The sequence below is a fragment of the Ostrinia nubilalis genome, chromosome 30 (genome assembly GCF_963855985.1).
Source record: "Ostrinia nubilalis chromosome 30, ilOstNubi1.1, whole genome shotgun sequence".
Lineage (NCBI taxonomy): Eukaryota > Metazoa > Arthropoda > Insecta > Lepidoptera > Crambidae > Ostrinia > Ostrinia nubilalis.
In genome coordinates, this window is record NC_087117.1 from 2,010,853 (window position 1) to 2,028,825 (window position 17,973).

Genomic DNA, 17,973 nt, shown 5'->3' on the forward strand with positions numbered 1-17,973 from the left:
GAGTTCACATCGAAAACAAAACACGCACGATAGCCCACCTACAGGAGGCGATTCGACAAGGCGTCACATACGAGATACGAGCGAGCATTGACACACGCACGCGTACTCTTGTATTATGGAAAAAAATAAAAAAATACTGTGTAAAAAATACTGTGCAGTATTTAACTGCCTAAATAATAATAAAAACACACAATGTACTTTTTTTAAGTTGCCTGAAGACACTGAGAGGTAAATAAGTGGTTATTGTTATTCATGATAATTCATGTATTTCTTCCGACATTTTCCGCGATTTGGCACTTCACGTCACACATTAGTTTGCCGAAGTTCGCCGAGCCAGCTATTGTCAATTATTATAGGTGTCAAACAGGATAGGGTCTTTGCGCTGGTTTTCGTCCAACTATCGGAGTTGCCAACTTTGTGATCTTAAAATACCCTTACATAATTGTATCATATTATTTTATGTCGTTCGAGTGCTCATAAAGGCAGTCAACTAAAGTCCATACTGCAACGCACACACAATCCGCACCGTAACGTAAACGCCTTGCCTCGCCGATGACAGTGCGCGAAGGGCAATGACAGCTCGCAAAACACTGACGTATATCAATGTCTCATGGACTTGGCGTAACTTTAAAATAAACGTACTCGGTACATTATGCACACATTTACACGCATTATAAATACATACACGACTTAAGAAAACAACATGGCCGCAATATAGGCAATCAGCTGACAGGTATTTGTGTGTGTGTGTGTGCGTGTAGTTGTCAGCTGATTGCCTATAAATATGTTGTTTTCTTAAATCTTGTATGTAGGTACCTACTCGGCACAAGTCAGGTAGTTAGTGACGTCACATGAAAATGTTGCCAGAATGAGTACTGACCAAACATTATCTATTTCTTTTTTTTATACATCACCAGGGGTAAGTTAGAAAGAGATAAACAGCTGTTTGTCATTAATTTGTCGAATTTTTGTATAGATCTATATTTCCTCTCCACTATTACCTCCATGCCACAAAAGGCGATACGTTGTTGATCCCTTTCCGAGTTGATTTGCCTGCTATATGACCTGAGCTTTGCTTTAAAAAATGACCCTTAGTCATCTAAGATTTAATTTTGTATGAAGAAGTTTAATAAACACTTAAAATTGTGTTTATAATGCTATCAATTAGACATACGTGCCAAAAACTTTTCCTGTCAGCACGTTTTTTTTCTAGCGCGATGATTTCTGCAATGTACCGGTGACCGGTGTATGGCCGCGCATATACGTAATTTTTTGGAACTCACTACTTTTTAAATTACATTTTCATTTAGGTAGAACTGTTGCTTAGGCATTATACATAGATTGCAACAAAACTAGCGCGGGATGGCTACTGCCTTCTGTGAATACAATACTTTGTATTCAAATTTTACGCATGTGTTTATGGCAGCTCAGTGAAATGGACGAAAACCGAAGTTAGATAGAAAACCAGCACAATGACCCTACTTTCAAAAATTAATATTGCGATTTTATAAATCACTTAAACAACTTTATATTAATTTGCGGGTACGCCGGGACAGCTCGTAAAACAAATTCATTTAGTGTCCGACCGAATGTTCGGTTTCGGTTTCGTTTTCGGTTGAGTTTCGGTAAAAACACGAGTTTCGGTTTAGTTTCGTTTTCGGCGGCAAACTTGCCGAAACTACGACCGAAACCGAATATGCATTCGGGAGTTTCCGCGCTGTTATCGGTCATGTTCGGGGCGTTGAATGGGTGAATGAATCCGATCAGAGCCAATTTTATTTATTTAAACTTTAATGCCAAAATAAATTTGTACTTAAGGCGAACTTAATGCACTAACTAAAGCATTCTCGACCAGTTTACCTTTGGGTTGAGCAGAAAAGAAATTAGTTTGGAGGTACTTCTAGTGCAAAAACAAATATGCTACATAAATACATAAATAATATGTAAAATATACAATAATAAATAAATACATACATAGATAGATGATTGAGTTAAACTGAAATTACAATTCATGAAGGTGAAATCATTTGAAGGAAGTGGTTATGGACAGATTTTTTAAAAGAAAACTTATTAGACGCTTGCCTGGTCCCTTCAGGCAGAGAGTTCCAGAGCCTTATGGCCTGAAGACGGAAGGAGTCGGAGAGAAAACCAGTTCGGTGAAGAGGAGTGGAAAGAACGGACTTGTTGGAGGAGCGGAGCTGACGTGAGTGCGTAGAGCTGAGAAGGTTAAACTGAGACTTAAGATAATATGAAGGAGAGTTGGGATCATTTAGAATTGAAAAAAGGGTAGAGAGAATTCTGACTTTGCGTCGAAGCGGGAGAGGCAGCCATTGAAGCTGAGAACGGTAAGCGGAGATATGGTCATATTTACGCAGACAAAAAAAAATACAGCTGGTATTGTTGACAAGGCGATCCAACCATCTGATTTATCTAAAGCTAAGTGAACAGTGCAATAAATTTATATTCACTAGGAAGTTCCGAGCCTAGAAGGTAAACTATTACTGGTTTGAAACTACACTTGTCTTACCATGAAAATCTATGTGATTTAAAGAGAAAACAATAAAGACTGACTGATTATAATAACGTTTTCTTTATTTTTCCCTCAAAATATGAGCCTTGTAAGGAAGTTTCGGTTTCGGTTTCGGTTTCGGCCGAAATAGACACCGTTGCCGAAATTCGTTTTCGGTTTCGGTTTCGGTCGTAAAACTAGTTTCGGTCGGACACTAAATTCATTATTTACATATTACTAATTTATCAACTTTGTTCATTGTTAGTTCATTAGTTGTTCGTGTTTCGTTTGGGTTAGACCAAGAGCCGAATGCAAAAAATAAATGTTACTTAATTATATTAATCCTACAAAAAACGGACGGACGTGTGCAAGTCTAATAGCCATATACTTGGTTAACTCATTTTAAAAAGTGCACAAAAACGTTCTATGTTCAGACAGACTATATGACGAATCTATAAGGGTTCCGTTTTTGCCATTTGGCTACGGAACCCTAAATACCGTATCAAAATCTGTTGCATAGTTTTAAAGATCTAAGCATACATAGGGACAGACAGACAGGAAAGCGACTTTTTTTTATAATTATTACGTAGTGATGATGGGCATATAGACCAAATAAAGACATTTTGATTTAAGGGGGGGACATCGTAAGAGCCATTCACATTTTTATCAGAAAGTTAATAAATTAATATATTTAGGTTTTTGAAATCTAAAACAGCCAGGAAATCAAAGAGGCAAACATGATACCTTTGTGATTTTATAGGAATTTTATTGTAAAACACGGTCATATTAAACTTTTATAAAAAAATCCAGAGGTAAATGTTTTTTTTCGAGAAAAATTTTTTCTAATCGTGTTTTCGAAAATGTCATCCCATCACACATACGTTCTGTAATACATAATATTGAAAACAGTGCGAAATATCGTCAATAGGCTAGTTTCCTAAAAAAAATTTTTTAGTCCGTAATGTTTAATATCAAAAAATATTGGACACGTATATTTTTATTTGTCAATCTAACAAATAATTACATAGTTATGGTGCGTTGAAGTTCCGCACGACGTCACAACGTGCGGCACTTTTATGCACGCATTGACGTCACGGGCCTCTTCTTATGAACTTTGGCGCGCTTTATCTCTTTAAATTTTCATTAGTTTGAAAAAGTGAAAAATACGTGTAGAGTATTTTTTGATAAGTTAACTGACGGACTAATTAAAACTCTTGCTTTTTGACCCAGGAAACATCCCTATTGCAGTTTTCACATACTAAGGGCCCATAATGAAATTAGTATAATGTTTGTTTATGTAATAAAATTTGGTTTGAAATACCTACTGAATTGAATTTTTATTCCTTACTAGCTTTTTGGCTTCGCCCACGTGAAATAAATTGTCACAGTTATGTGTGTTATAAAATATTTAGGTGCTAGCTCTTACACTGTATAACTGGCGGCCGCATGTAGCTGCGCGTTGCCGCGAAGAGCAGTGAATGCAAGTGTGGTGCGCTAGATGGCGACACAGTAGCTTCTTGTAGCAGTCAGCCCTATGGCATCAAGACAGTACCGATCACTGACGTATGTCAACAAAACGGTGCTTGACTCTTATGACAAGCTAAATTACACCATATTGTTGATGACATTGAGCATACATTTTTTTGAATACCTTCGCGAAGAAAAACTTCTGTACGTAGTACTTATTATTATTCTGTGATAGTACTCACTCATGAGCTGACACTAATTGCATTTTTTAGGCTTTAGGGTAAAATGTCCGGCCAAATGAAGCACAAAGTCCGGCTTTTGTGATTTTGGACCTGGCAACCCTAGCCCCAACGGCCATCGTCTCTACGACTATGTACTCTACGAGATGAGAATATGCTTTCCAAAATAAGGTTTCTTTCAAGTCCTCGAGACTCCTCCTCCGGAGCAAAACTACTGAGTATAAATACATTATACAACCACGTCACAGAATTATCAGCTAGATATCGACTATCTCAGGAATTCGGACGCTTCCTAGGATTGTGTTGTAGGCATTCACGACTTAATTTTTTTTTTTTTTTTTTTTTTTTTTTATAAATATACTTGGACATTTTACACTACGCTTCTAGTCCCAAACTAAGCAAAGCTTGTACTATGGGTACTAGACAACGGATATAAACATACTTAAATACTTTTTTTTTTGTAAATACATACATATTATACATAGTAACACCCAGACCCGTCACAGAAATTAAAATTCATAATTATTTCAATTTCTGCCCGGCCGGGAATCGAACCCGGGACCTCTCGGCATAGTAGTCCGTTTCCGAACCACTACACCAAACGGCCGACAATTAAATGCCATTAAAATTAAACTTAATTAAATGCCAGCTTGCTCATACACGTGAGTAATATAAGTTTTTACCATTATTGACTGATTAGTGTTGAATGAAACGTTTTGAGCCACTATGGCATATGATTGCGATGGCGCAAGTACACTATCCGAGACGTAATAGTATGAACAGCATCTCGTTTATTTTCTCCTTCCCTCACGCGTGTATCGCCCATACTTCGGTGTTTCGTCTCGGTAAATTTTGCGCATAGTGTACTTGCGCCATGAGACGTAGGTATTTCGCTCGTCATAAATAAGTAAAATAAGTGATGAATGGATGCAGCTACCAACCGGTCATTATGGAAATCATTGGGGAGGCCTATGTTCAGCAGTGGACGTCCTGTGGCTGAAATGATGATGATTATCCGATTTAAACATAACTCAAGTTCATGAATCAATATTGTTGCGACCGCCTATATTCAGAGTTATGAAAAAACTACGGAATTATTTATGTAATTTTGGGACCACATGGAAGTTACCCTTTCAAACAATATAAGGATTTTTCATATCGATCTAGGCTTCTTTTGAGTAATCAGGAAATACACAAAAAAGGTACACAGATTGAGAACTTTATTAATTATGTTGGTTAAAAAGCTAGTACAGTAAGGTCAGCGTCAAATAAAGTGGCAAAAAACTTGATAACACAACCTTATTCCAATTGCAACAAAGACGTTTGCGAATTTTTGGCTACTTTGTGCGTCACGAACTATTTGTCGCTGACTGTATAATACCTAAGAGCTTATTAAAAACTACAGAATAATAAAAGTTATCTCACACAATGTTTTTGTGGGAATGTAAGAGATAAACACGTTTTTTGAGTGCAGACAAGTTATCTGATATCAAAGATAAATGATTATCTAAAACGACATGTATGTCAGTTTTCAGTTCACACTAAATAATAAAGATTTAGTAGAGTACTAGGTTTTGCCACAGAATAATAATAAGTACTTGCTTTTGCCCGCGGCTTCGCCCGCGTGGAATTTTGTCTGTCACAGGAAAACTTAACTTAATATTATAAATGCGAAACTCTGTCTGTCTGTCTCGCTTTCACGCCTAAACCACTGAAGCGATTTTGATGAAATTTGGCATAGAGATAGTTTAAGTCCCGGGAAAAGACATAGGATAGTTTTTATCCCGGTTTTTGAAACAGGGACTCGCGCGATAAAGTTTTTCTGTGACCGACAAAATTCCACGCGGGCGAAGTCGCTGGCGGAAAGCTAGTATTCAATAAACCATCTATCTATACTCAACATCAAATAAACCGCACCTTCCGCGACGCGAACTTTAACGATTTTCTTCTGACACAATCATGGTGCCTCAACAATATTGGTGTTATTTGAAAGCCCAATAAATATCCTTAAAGAAAAACACATTTAATTTCTTAATAAATTATTAGCATATATGTCACTTTGGGCCCATCTATGGGATCAATTAGACCAATTTTTATGGTTATAAAACCAAATAATGATTTCACGTGTCCTCTTTAACAGATGGATAGCAATTAAACCCAACTTAACAGTTTTATAGCCATAAAAGTTGGCTCTAGCGTAACTACAGTTCTAAAGACACATTTTTGGGGTAAAAACCTTTCCTTTAATGGAATGAAGGTTAGAACTAGGCTTTTAAATGGTACCAATATTGGTGGGAAGTGGGGATGCATACGTTTGAAAATGCTTGTCGCGGGAGGTGCGATTTATTTGACGTCGAGTGTATTTATTTTAAACTTCATATTACCGTACTCGTTACCAAACAGGAATGCTACCGCACCAGTTGAGCTGGCCAAATTAACAGCAATTAGAACTAATTATTGAATTAGTCCACAGCTCGTCAGTCATTGTCACCTGTTACATTATTTAACGAATGCATTCAGTGAATCCAAAAACTTTATTTAACGTTCTACGCTTCACTGATCGTGCACTGATGGCGCCCTGAGTCAATATTGACTTTCTCTTTAGCTGAGGGAAGTCCACCCACAAGGTGGACCGACGACATCATAAAGGTAGCAGCAGTCCTGGATCTGTCAATAGGCCGTATAGGCTGCGGCCTAGGGGCGGCAGATTTCAGATGACGCTTACTCGATTTCAGAAGATAAAAGTTAAATAAAGATCTAACCCCACCCTAGCCTACAGGCGGCAAAACTGTAAATCCGCCACTGGGTAGCAGGAAGGCGGGACGCAGGCCGCTACCAACCGGGCAACATGATAAGCAATCGGGGAGGCCTATGTGTAGTGGACGTCCTATGGCTGAAATGATGATGATGATGTGATTTATGTTAAAATTTATGGGTTTTGTTTTCACTTGATAAAACTGCGTCAGGTAAGACTCGAACCCACGATCTTGACACAAAGACTACTTTAACCATTGCCCCATGGTTGGACAAATTTTTTATTTAACTTTTGGCATTAACTGTATTTATTTACACTGGAAACATAAAACTATCAGAGGATGCCACAGTAAAGTAACACTCGAGGTGATGTTACAATTAATATTCCGCATAATTAATAAATCGACTCAAAAATGTATAGCAAAAAGATATACTTGACCCACTTATTCGTCCGAATAACTTACATTTCTATACAACCTTGAAATATTTGGTAACGTAATCAGGATGTTAATGAGTCAAAGCAAATTTTATTCGTGTGTACAAATTCAGTTATCACTCGATGTTTGGAACCGGTTTTTTCGAAGCGTTAGAATGTTAGTGTGTTATAAATTGAATATATTAAGTTTTTATTTATTGACAGGGTCATAACTCTACAATATTGAAAAATTGGTAAGGAGTACAGGAGACAGTAAATACTGGACAAAAAGAGCTGCATTGTCATATGTCATTACTTACAAATCGTCAAATATTTTGCTCTTAATGCCTGCCCTACCATCACTTTGGGATTACATACCAGCTGGTGTTGAGAATTATTCTGTGATAATGGCAACAAACCACAAAACTGATGATTAATAATGTTAACTAAAAGTAATATTAACTGTATTATAATGATTTTCGAAATAAACGCTGGCTTTATTACTATACCAGCAAAATGTATTGGTCAATAACAGCATAGACAGCCAATGTCTCAATATAATATGTTTTCCAATTAATATTAAACACGTTTTGCAAAATTTTAACGTTTAGCAATAATAAATAAGAAATTGTGTAATATTGATCAGTAATAGGTTAATACAGGTCGACAAGAGCAATGGAAATACACTCAAATTCTTTATTGCATTCGTACAATATTACGGTCAATTTAAATTAAAGGTTTCGTGATATGGGTGCATTTTTTTCCACAGGTTAATGAATGTAAATATTAATAATAATAAATGGTATCTAATATTATGACGGTTCTATGTGTTTCTTCATTGATGATTACTGATTTTTAGTAAAATATGTTTAAACATTACACTGGCAAGCCAATGTACCCATGTATAGTTGAGGAAATATGACTAAAATTCCATACAAAATGACTCATATTGAATGAAATATTTACCTACATGTATGAAATATTTACATGTTTCATAAACAGAACAAACATCATAAAATTCATCCATTGAGTAATCCTGGAGTATCTTTGTTCATCATTAGGTAAACAAATGAATAAATTACCAAAATTATTACAGTAAGTCATCACTTTCAGGTAAACATTGGAAGGAAAAACGTGAAGAGCACTGTACCTTATAAAAATACGTGCTCGATCAACCACTGAAGGCAAAACTCGTCAACAAATTGTCATTCTAAGCACACTGCAATCCAAAGGCGAAACTCTCTAGCACACTGTACCATTTCACTTGGAAGGCATTGCGAGAAACTACTAATTAAATTACGAGTTAAAGCCAATGTTTGTCCGGACAGTGACGCGCGACATCCCACAAGTGTACACTGGGCAATGGGCTAGCTAGACACGACACCCGGCCTCGAAATGCCTTACAAAAAACTTGTTCTCTCAACTCACCTACTGATCTACAGAATGGAGCTTCCGGCGCTAAACAAATAGACAACAGACACACATAACACTAATCTTTAAATCCGTAATGCAATTAACGCAAACCTGTAAGATATCTCGTTAATATTACTAAAATATTCGATAGGTGAAAGGAGACATACCTTTGCAAAATCTTGTATTCAAAATCAAAACACTAATCTGGCCAGTCCGTCTATGGTGAATTATCACTATAACACTGTATAAATTGTCCACAAATTGTCAGTAACACAAATATATTGTCACACACGCGATTATTGAAAACGGCACAGTATGCGGCGGATATGCGCTAACCCGTGAAAGACGCCATTTTGATTTCGTCAACTAACGGGTATAGACAACATAGACGTGCGACGTTTCGTTTCATGCAGCTTATAATATGTTGGATTAATTATTTTTTTTTATTCGAAATGAGAATGAAAGAAAAAAATAGAAAAATATTCCATGAATATTCTTTGCAAGAAAAAATTCCTACAGCAATTTGACTGATAAGCACAATTACTGTAGGCACATTCTATTTTCAAGGCTTTATGTTGAATATTTTTTTATTCCTTAGACATATAAACTTCAACAACGCTGAAAAAAACAATAGTTTGTCTATGATAACTGTATTGCCACAGAAAAAAATAAATTTTGTTTTGGGTAACTTTCCCATATTACACTTTTCCCATATTATCCAATAAAGGCACTGATTGGAAATTTTGTCATTGAAGAAAAAAGTGTAAAACAATCACGTCTAATAACATTATACAAATAAAATAAGATTTTGAGATTTCAACAGCGCTGGGGGTTAGGTAAGGGTGTAAAAAAAGACTGTATTGATCAGTTGAGGTTCAAGATTCAAATTGAAAATTGTTTATTGCATGTCACATTTATTACATATTAAGACTTTTAAACAGTTGATATTATTATTATTTTTTAGTAATATGGCACGCATTCGGTGTGCGTGGAATTTTGATGGTCTTAACCGGGCTCCTCTGTAGCTTAGGGCCCAGTTTAGGTAATAGGTAATTGAAAACGGTTGCTAAATAAAAGGTTTGCCACGTACTTTGTCCCTGAATTTAAATGTAGGGGTTTGGTTTAAAAAAAAAAATTATAACCAAACTTCGTTTATTGCTTGTCATTAAAATGTGTCGAGTGTGAATTTGGTTATTGTTAGTTTGCTAATTTATTTAATTCTCAAACGTAAGGGTTCTAAACATTTTTTTTCACATGATTTATTTTATACCTTTATAACATTTAAGTACTTTTCTTTGATTGTGAAACAAAATAAAAAAGAATAATAAAAAACGGGCCCCCCACACCGCGCCACGGGGTAATAATATTAGGGAGAAATAATTCTGAGGCGGCAACACCGTATCTGTCAAAAATCCGAAAGCAGCTGTGCATATACGTGTGTTTTCATACAATAATTTATCGAAAATGGCATTTTAGGTCACAATAAACAATCCAATTAAATGTGAAACGCGATTCAAAGATGTCGAGCCGCCGTTCGATACTCGGTTCAGCTCTGGACGCGCTGCCTGCGCCGTCGGATCCTCTCCGAGAGTTGTTCGAAGCTTGCAAAACTGGGGACGCACCTCGTGTGAAGAAGCTCGTAACTCCTCAAACCGTGAATGCTAGAGACACTGCTGGCAGGAAATCTACTCCTCTACACTTCGCTGCAGGTGCGTGCCTAAGTTTCGACCCTCAACTCATTAGAATAATAATAAAAATTTGCAAGTGAAAGGTGTGTTTTGAGCCAGGAAGTTATAAATTTTGGCTATTGCATAATTGGCTACGGTGTAGGTTTGTTAGTTCGTGCTTTATCTGTTTTTGTTCGCGGTGAAGTGGCTTTGTAATAATTGTGTACTTGATTGTTGAATTTTAATTGGTTTTTGTTTAATACTTGCTCATTACATAGACAGTTTATTTTGTTGTTAATGATGAGTATAGATAAGTATGGATGGGCTTTGTTTTATCATTTCTCAGTATTAATACATAAATCCTATCAATTAGATTAATAACAGTTATAAATAATTAACTACAAAAGGGCAAAACAAGAGTTCTTTTTTGCCTCAGTATGTAATCTTTAAAGTTGTAATTATTGTATAATGTAAAATTCGCGGTTTGCTTACATTATAATAATATGCATGCTGTGGTTATTGTTTGTGTGGGAGCAGTTCGCTAGAGAGAGGCCTTTGGCTTAATTTTTATTGTTGCGTTTAATACTGTATCATGTTGATAGCCTAATAAATAAATCTCAGGTGTCTGTAAACATTGTTATTGTTAGATTTATGGCCGTTTTCACCATCAATCCCTAATTTTTAAGTGACCCTCTTTGAAAACAAAATTCCTATTATGAGTTACTATAGGGATCACTTAAAAAATAGGGATTGATGGTGAAAACAGGCATTAGTTTTGCTGTCTGTCAGGCACTAGTTTATGGATCCGTGACCCTACTAGCTCTAAATTATTACTATACAATTCACTCCATCAGTGTTAATAAAATGCATGACTTAATAAACTAAGTGTCCACAATTTAACGGTGACATACAGGGTGTCCCAAAATTAGTGTCTTACACTGACACTAGGCAGCTGGGTCTAAGACATAACAAAAAAACCTAAATGTCCATAGAAAAGTATACAGATACAACCAATTTTAGTTATTAATGTCATAGAAAAGTTTGAGGAGTTTTGAAATATGATTGTATTAGTTATTTTAAACCAGTGTTTTTCAACCTGTGGGTCGCGAAGCCTCTATAGGAAGGTCACGAGAGGTCGTAAAAACTACCTCAGTAGAAAAATCAGTAGAGTATTAAAGATTATTTAAATCAGAAATCTAATTATGAAAATGCGTAAATGTTTTATGAAAAAAAAAACCGAGCGGTCGGGGGGTTGTGAAAAAATTTTTCATGCGGTCGTGTCATGAAAAATGTTGAAAAACACTGTTTTAAACAATGGACTTAATAGACTCATTTGCCTCTGGTGTCAGTGTGATGTGCTAATTTTGGGACACCCTGTATGCATCAATAGATGTTTGTGATGTTTTGAGAGTAGATGCAGTCTAGGCCTATACACTCTTGCCTTGAAGAGATGCTTGTGAAATGATCACATCAATTACTTCACACTAATGGCTTTCAAAACAATTTTTCCAGGATATGGTCGCAGAGAAGTCGTAGAGATCCTCATAGCAGCAGGCGCAGCACTCCAAGCGAGAGACGACGGCGGCTTACAGCCGTTACACAACGCTTGCAGCTTCGGCCACGCCGACGTCGTCCGTGCCTTGCTGTCAGCCGGAGCGGCGCCGGCGGCGAGGGACAACTGGGGGTACACGCCGCTGCATGAGGCCGCTGCTAAGGGAAAGGTCGACGTCTGTATAGGTAAGGAACTATGCACGCCAAGGATAGAGCTTCGTGGGAGTTATGGGCGCCTGGTACTTCTATAGGCAATCTGTGAGATGATCAGGTCTACTATCGGTCGCTAGCAGGTGGAAACAGGATCCTAGGGTCATCTAAGTTACGCCCATGTAAGGGGGCGCCTGGTACTTCAATGGTCATACTATCATGATGTAGTATTTTCTAGGTCACACTAGCAGAGCCTTCTGTTCGACATAGTATACTAAGCTGCTGGGAGTAGGATCTATCGTCATCTCGGCTACTTCTTACAAGGTATGGGCAGGCCTCCGTCACTCGCCTATGCCGGCCGAGATAATTACCTACAGCGCGCGACAACTTCAAGTTGCAAATCAGTCAGGGCCGCCACGCGCCTGTGAGCACACGCGTATTTCTATACACGCTCGGTCTATCATCGTCGCAATCAAGGTTTATTGTTCCAAGAGCACTGTTATTCTTCTTTAATGGAAAATCTTAATATTTAGGAATAATAATTAACTGTAGTGATTTAAATAATTAAAAAAACTACACTTTTTAAATAATTTTGAAATACTTATGACAAAAAACTGTAGCAAAAAATTATTTTAGCGAATAAAAACATTAACTTTACTTCACCGTGTCTATTTTCCGACACTACACCTTTTAAAACTGTTTGTCCAATTTCGAATTATCGCAACACTGAAGTTTATTAATAGGTACTTTAGAGATGGTACGATTATACAAACACCACTAGATTAAAGTTTACCAATCGTAAATACAATAATTGCTTCTTAAAATTAAGTTTTTATTTATTTTACTTTGCTTATACAACCCTGACGCTTGAGCTGTGAGGTAAAACAATTCTGAACACAAAAAAATTGCGCTCTTGTGAGCGTAGTAGTAAGGTGCGATTTCGAATGCACCATGTGCGTTGGATATTTTGCATTATTATTATTACCGTTAAAATGTCGGCATCTAATCCTACACAAAGGAGTGCAATTTCTGTTGCTACTATTATGTATTCTGTGGTATGGGCGCCTGGTACTTCAATCGTCTAACCACCAAGATGAACATACCACGGATCAGTGGTAGCTCTGTAGAAGTTATGGACGCCTGGTACTTCAATGGGTGGTCGGTGATATTATCAGGTCTACTGTACGCTGCATGAGGCCGCTGCTAAGGGAAAGGTCGACGTCTGTATAGGTAAGTGTCAGTGCTAGCTCCGTGGGAGTTATGGGCGCCTGGTACTTCAATAGGCGATGTGTGAGATGGTTAGGTCGACTATTAGTGGCTACAGTCACCACTCCTTACAAGGTATGGGCGCCTGGTACTTCAATGGTCAAACCACCTAGATAAAGAATGTTCTAGGTCACTCTAGCCATGGCTTACTTCTGGAACTAGTCTCTGAGGTGCTCCTATCAGGGTATGTTCTCTTGGTACTTCAGCCATTGATAACCACCAAGGGAGTACCCAGCTTCTGGCCTAGGAGGGGCAGCCTAATACAGGAGTATGCAAATCAGATCTTTTTAGGCAGGATCCCCTGCTCTTAGACACATCAGAACGAAAGATAAGGTATGTAATCCAAGCTAGAGGTCTGTAGCCATTACACAACGCTTGCAGCTTCGGCCACGCCGACGTCGTCCGTGCCTTGCTGTCAGCCGGAGCGGCGCCGGCGGCGAGAGACAACTACTGGGGGTACACGCCACTGCATGAGGCCGCTGCTAAGGGAAAGGTCGACGTCTGTATTGGTAAGTGATAGTTCCACGGGAGTTATGGGCGCCTGGTACTTCAATAGGCGATCAATGAGATTGGTCAGGTCTACTATAGGTCGCTAACTGGTAGAAACAGGATCCTAGGGTCATCTCAGCTACTCCTTACAAGGTATGGACGCCTGGTACTTCTATAGGCAATGTGTGAGATGATCAGGTCTACTATCGGCCGCTAGCTGGTGGAAATAGGATCCTAGCACGGTAATACTATCATACAGTATTGTAACTTCATATAAACGGACGAAACGCGAGCTTTCCTTCGAAATTCAAATCTCGGTATGCGCTCGACATGCAAAAGTCGGGGGTGTCGCGAATGTGCCACAGTGATAAACTGACGATGTGTTGTTTTGTAAACAGTAAGTGTTGTTTTTATAAAAAATAATTACAAGTACCTATTTATACAGGGTGTTAGGTAAATGGGCTTATAAGCCGACACTACCCCATATTAACATTGTATGTAAATGGTATGGTGTAGTCAATGAATCATTTTTTTTTAATTTTCATACAAAATAAAATTTATAATATCAGATTTGTATGAAAATTAAAATTATTAAAATGCTGATATAAAATTTCTGACTTCACCATACCATTTATATGCACACCTTAACATGGGCTAGTGTCTGCTTATAAACCCATTTACCCAACACTCTGTATAATAAATCAAGCATTTTGTACGCCTCGGTCGAGAAGCATACATTTTATGGTCGCAAATTTATAAGATTTGTTACTAAATCTTAACACAAATATTTTTTTTTAGTTAAATCTACTAATGACAAGACAACATGCATTTTTATCCTATTTCATTCACAAAGTATTTTGTTTGTCAAAATAAAATAAAAAATTACAATCACAAAATACACTCACAAAACTAGATAGAAATTCTAAGTAGGCAGATGTAGTGAAAATAGGGTCTGCAGGTGGGCAGCCCTATCGCATGTTGTCATAGGGTGACGTATCGCTCGGCTGTTGACATTTATTTCAAAAATATGGCCGAGTTGGAATACTGTATAGATAGTATTACCGTGATCCTAGGGTCTTCTTAGCTACTCCTCCTTAAAAGGTATGGGCACCTGGTACTTCTATAGGCGATCTGTGAGATGATCAGGTCTACTATCGGTCGCTAGCTGGTGGAAACCGGATCCTAGGGTCATCTCAGCTACTCCTTACAAGGTATGGACGCCTGGTACTTCTATAGGCGATCTGTGAGATGATCAGCCCCCCTAGACAAAACGCACTTTTTGATCGAATCGAAAATCGAATCCGTCAAAACTCCATACAAAAAAGGGGCTTTTCGACCACTTTTCGACTGGTTTGCGATTATAATTTGCACTTTGTCTAGACCCACAGGTCTACTATCGGTCGCTAGCAGGTGGAAACAGGATCCTAGGGCCATCTAAGCTACTCCTTACAAGGTATGGGCGCCTGGTACTTCAATCGTCAAACCACCAAGATGAAGAATGTTCTAGGTTATTCTAGCAGTGACTTACTGCTGGAAGTACTATCTATCTATAGTGTCTCTAAGGAGCTCCTATCAGGATATGTTCTCCTGGTACTTCAGCCGTTGATAAGTACCATGGGAGTACGCGTCTTCTGGCCTAGTCGAATCCAGGAGGGGGAAAATAAGATCTTTTTAGGCAAGATCCCTCGCTCTTGGACATAAGGTATGTAATCCAAGCTAGAGGTTTGCAACCGTTACACAACGCTTGCAGCTTCGGCCACGCCGACGTCGTCCGTGCCTTGTTGTCAGCCGGAGCGGCGCCGGCGGCGAGAGACAACTGGGGGTACACGCCGCTGCATGAGGCCGCTGCTAAGGGAAAGGTCGACGTCTGTATAGGTAAGGAACTTGAGTGCTAGCTCCGTGGCAGTTATGGACGCCTGGTACTTCGATGGGCGATCGGTGACATTAAGTCTACTGTACGCTGCATGAGGCCGCTGCTAAAGGAAAAGTGGACGTTTGTATAGGTAAGGAACTGTGCACATACCACGGATCAGTGGTAGCTCTGTAGGATTATGGGCGCCTGGTACTTCAATGGGCGATCGGTGACATTATCAGGTCTACTGTACGCTGCACGAGGCCGCTGCTAAAGGAAAAGTGGACGTTTGTATAGGTAAGGAACTTGAGTGCTAGCTCCGTGGGAGCTATGGGCGCCTGGTACTTCTATAGGCAATGTGTGAGATGATCAGGTCTACCGGTTGCTAGCTGGTCGAAACAGGATCCTAGGGTCATCTAAGCTACTCCTTACAAGGTATGGGCGCCTGGTACTTCAATCGTCAAACCACCAAGATGAAGAATGTTCTAGGTCACTCTAGCAGTGGTCTTGTGCTGGAAATAGTATACTAATCTGCTGGAAGTAAGATATAAGGTAATCTCAGCTACTCCTTATAACTTATGGGCGCCTCGTATTACTTGGATCGACGATTTAAATGATATCTAAATAGATAAAATAGATTCCACATGATCGAATCAGAAATTAAGAGATCCATAAAAGAACCAAAATGATTTTATTGAATGAAAGTTATTATTTACAACTTATCAAATTATGGTTATTCTTAATGCTTTTGAGTGTGAATTCAAGCAATTAAAAGATCCATTTCTTTATTCCAGCACTGCTGCAGCATGGCGCCGATCCAAACATCAGGAACACAGAAGGGAAGACTCCCTTAGACCTTGCAGACTCGGCCACCAGACCTGTTCTCACAGGTATGTCCGCGCCACACTGCGCTGCTCATACTCTTTTTCGATACAGACACCCAGCGTGAGTTTATCGTAAGCCATGAACGTCGGACCTACGTCATTTTGTAAAAGATAGCCAGATAGTTTTGACAGAACCAACTCCTTGCTAGACAATGTTTTTAGGGTAGCTGCTAACCACGATAACCCAAACTTCATGATGCACCAACATTCTTACCTATGTTGGGAGCATATGCTGACAAACTTTCAGAAAATGATGTAAGTCTGGCGTTCACTATCTCTTAGTCTATAATGCCTGGTTCAAACGTGCGCGGCGCGATACACGGTAGCCGTGTGGCTACAGTTTGATGTAAAATACACTAGAATTGCTCAGTGATTATAGCTGTCTGAACTGCGCCTAATAGTACTGTTGGGTATTGAAATTTAAATACAGTAGTCCATTCTGTACGAGGCTGAACACGCTCCCATGTTATAATTTCACTTCCCTTTGTTACAATTTGAAGTCTTCATTGTTCAGTAAAGGCCGTCACCAACTGGTCATTATGGAAATCATTGGGGAGACCTATGTTCAGCAGCGAACGTCCTATGGTTTAAATGATGATGATGATGATGATTGTTCGGTAAAATGTTGTATGTCAAAGTGGTAGTGCCTTTCATATGCACCTGATTATCAGAAACCTCAAAATTAACTATTTCGATTTTCCTACCAGGCGAATACTGCGCCGCCGACGTCCTAGAAGCGGCTCGCTCAGGCGCCGACGACCGCCTAGCATCGCTCCTGACTCCGCTCAATGTGAACGTGCACGCACATGACGGACGCCGATCCACGCCGCTTCACCTGGCGGCCGGTTATAATCGCGCGCGTGCTGTGCGTCTGCTACTGGCCCGCGGTGCTGACGTGCACGCAAAGGATAAGGGGTGAGGCTCCTTATAGGATATGGGCGCCTGGTACTTCTGTGGGAGGATGCAGGAAGAAATAGAGGGCTCCAGGTCCCTCTGGGAGACGTCTGCTGCTGGAAACAGGTTCCCTAGTGTCTTTTAGCTACTCCTTATAAGGTATGGGCGCCTGGTACTTTTGTGGCCAAAGCAGGAAGAAAAATAGGGTTTCCAGGTCACTCTAGGAGACGTCTGCTGCGTCTTTTAGGACGCTCCTCGCAATCTATAGGTGCCTGGTACTTCAATAGTCAAACCATCAGTTCTTCTTTCAGACGCCAGCTGCTGGAAACATCCCAGTGTCTTTAAATGTGCTCCTTGTATGCTATGGGCGCCTGGTACTTCAATGGTAAAATCATTAGATTCATCAGGTCTTCTGAAGTCGCC

At 39.0% G+C, this 17,973-nt stretch overlaps 3 protein-coding genes across 3 annotated transcripts in view; 2 read left to right on the forward strand and 1 right to left on the reverse strand.

The window, feature by feature from the left end:
• The window catches only part of LOC135085898 (serine/threonine-protein kinase 10), a 74,458-nt gene extending 65,304 nt beyond the window's left edge, over window positions 1-9,154 (reverse strand). The window contains exon 1 of the mRNA XM_063980683.1: window positions 8,965-9,154. The gene's annotated coding sequence lies outside the window, so the exon portion shown is untranslated. The remainder of the gene's footprint in view (window positions 1-8,964) is intronic.
• Window positions 1-17,973, forward strand: part of LOC135086140 (uncharacterized) — a 221,352-nt gene that overhangs the window by 107,669 nt on the left and 95,710 nt on the right. The gene's annotated exons all lie outside the window — the stretch shown is intronic.
• Window positions 10,210-17,973, forward strand: part of LOC135085899 (poly [ADP-ribose] polymerase tankyrase) — a 77,671-nt gene continuing 69,907 nt past the window's right edge. The window contains exons 1-4 of the mRNA XM_063980684.1: window positions 10,210-10,506; window positions 11,977-12,201; window positions 16,567-16,662; window positions 17,364-17,571. Of these exons, the coding sequence (XP_063836754.1) occupies window positions 10,317-10,506; window positions 11,977-12,201; window positions 16,567-16,662; window positions 17,364-17,571 (719 nt within the window). The 5' untranslated portion in view covers window positions 10,210-10,316. The remainder of the gene's footprint in view (window positions 10,507-11,976; window positions 12,202-16,566; window positions 16,663-17,363; window positions 17,572-17,973) is intronic.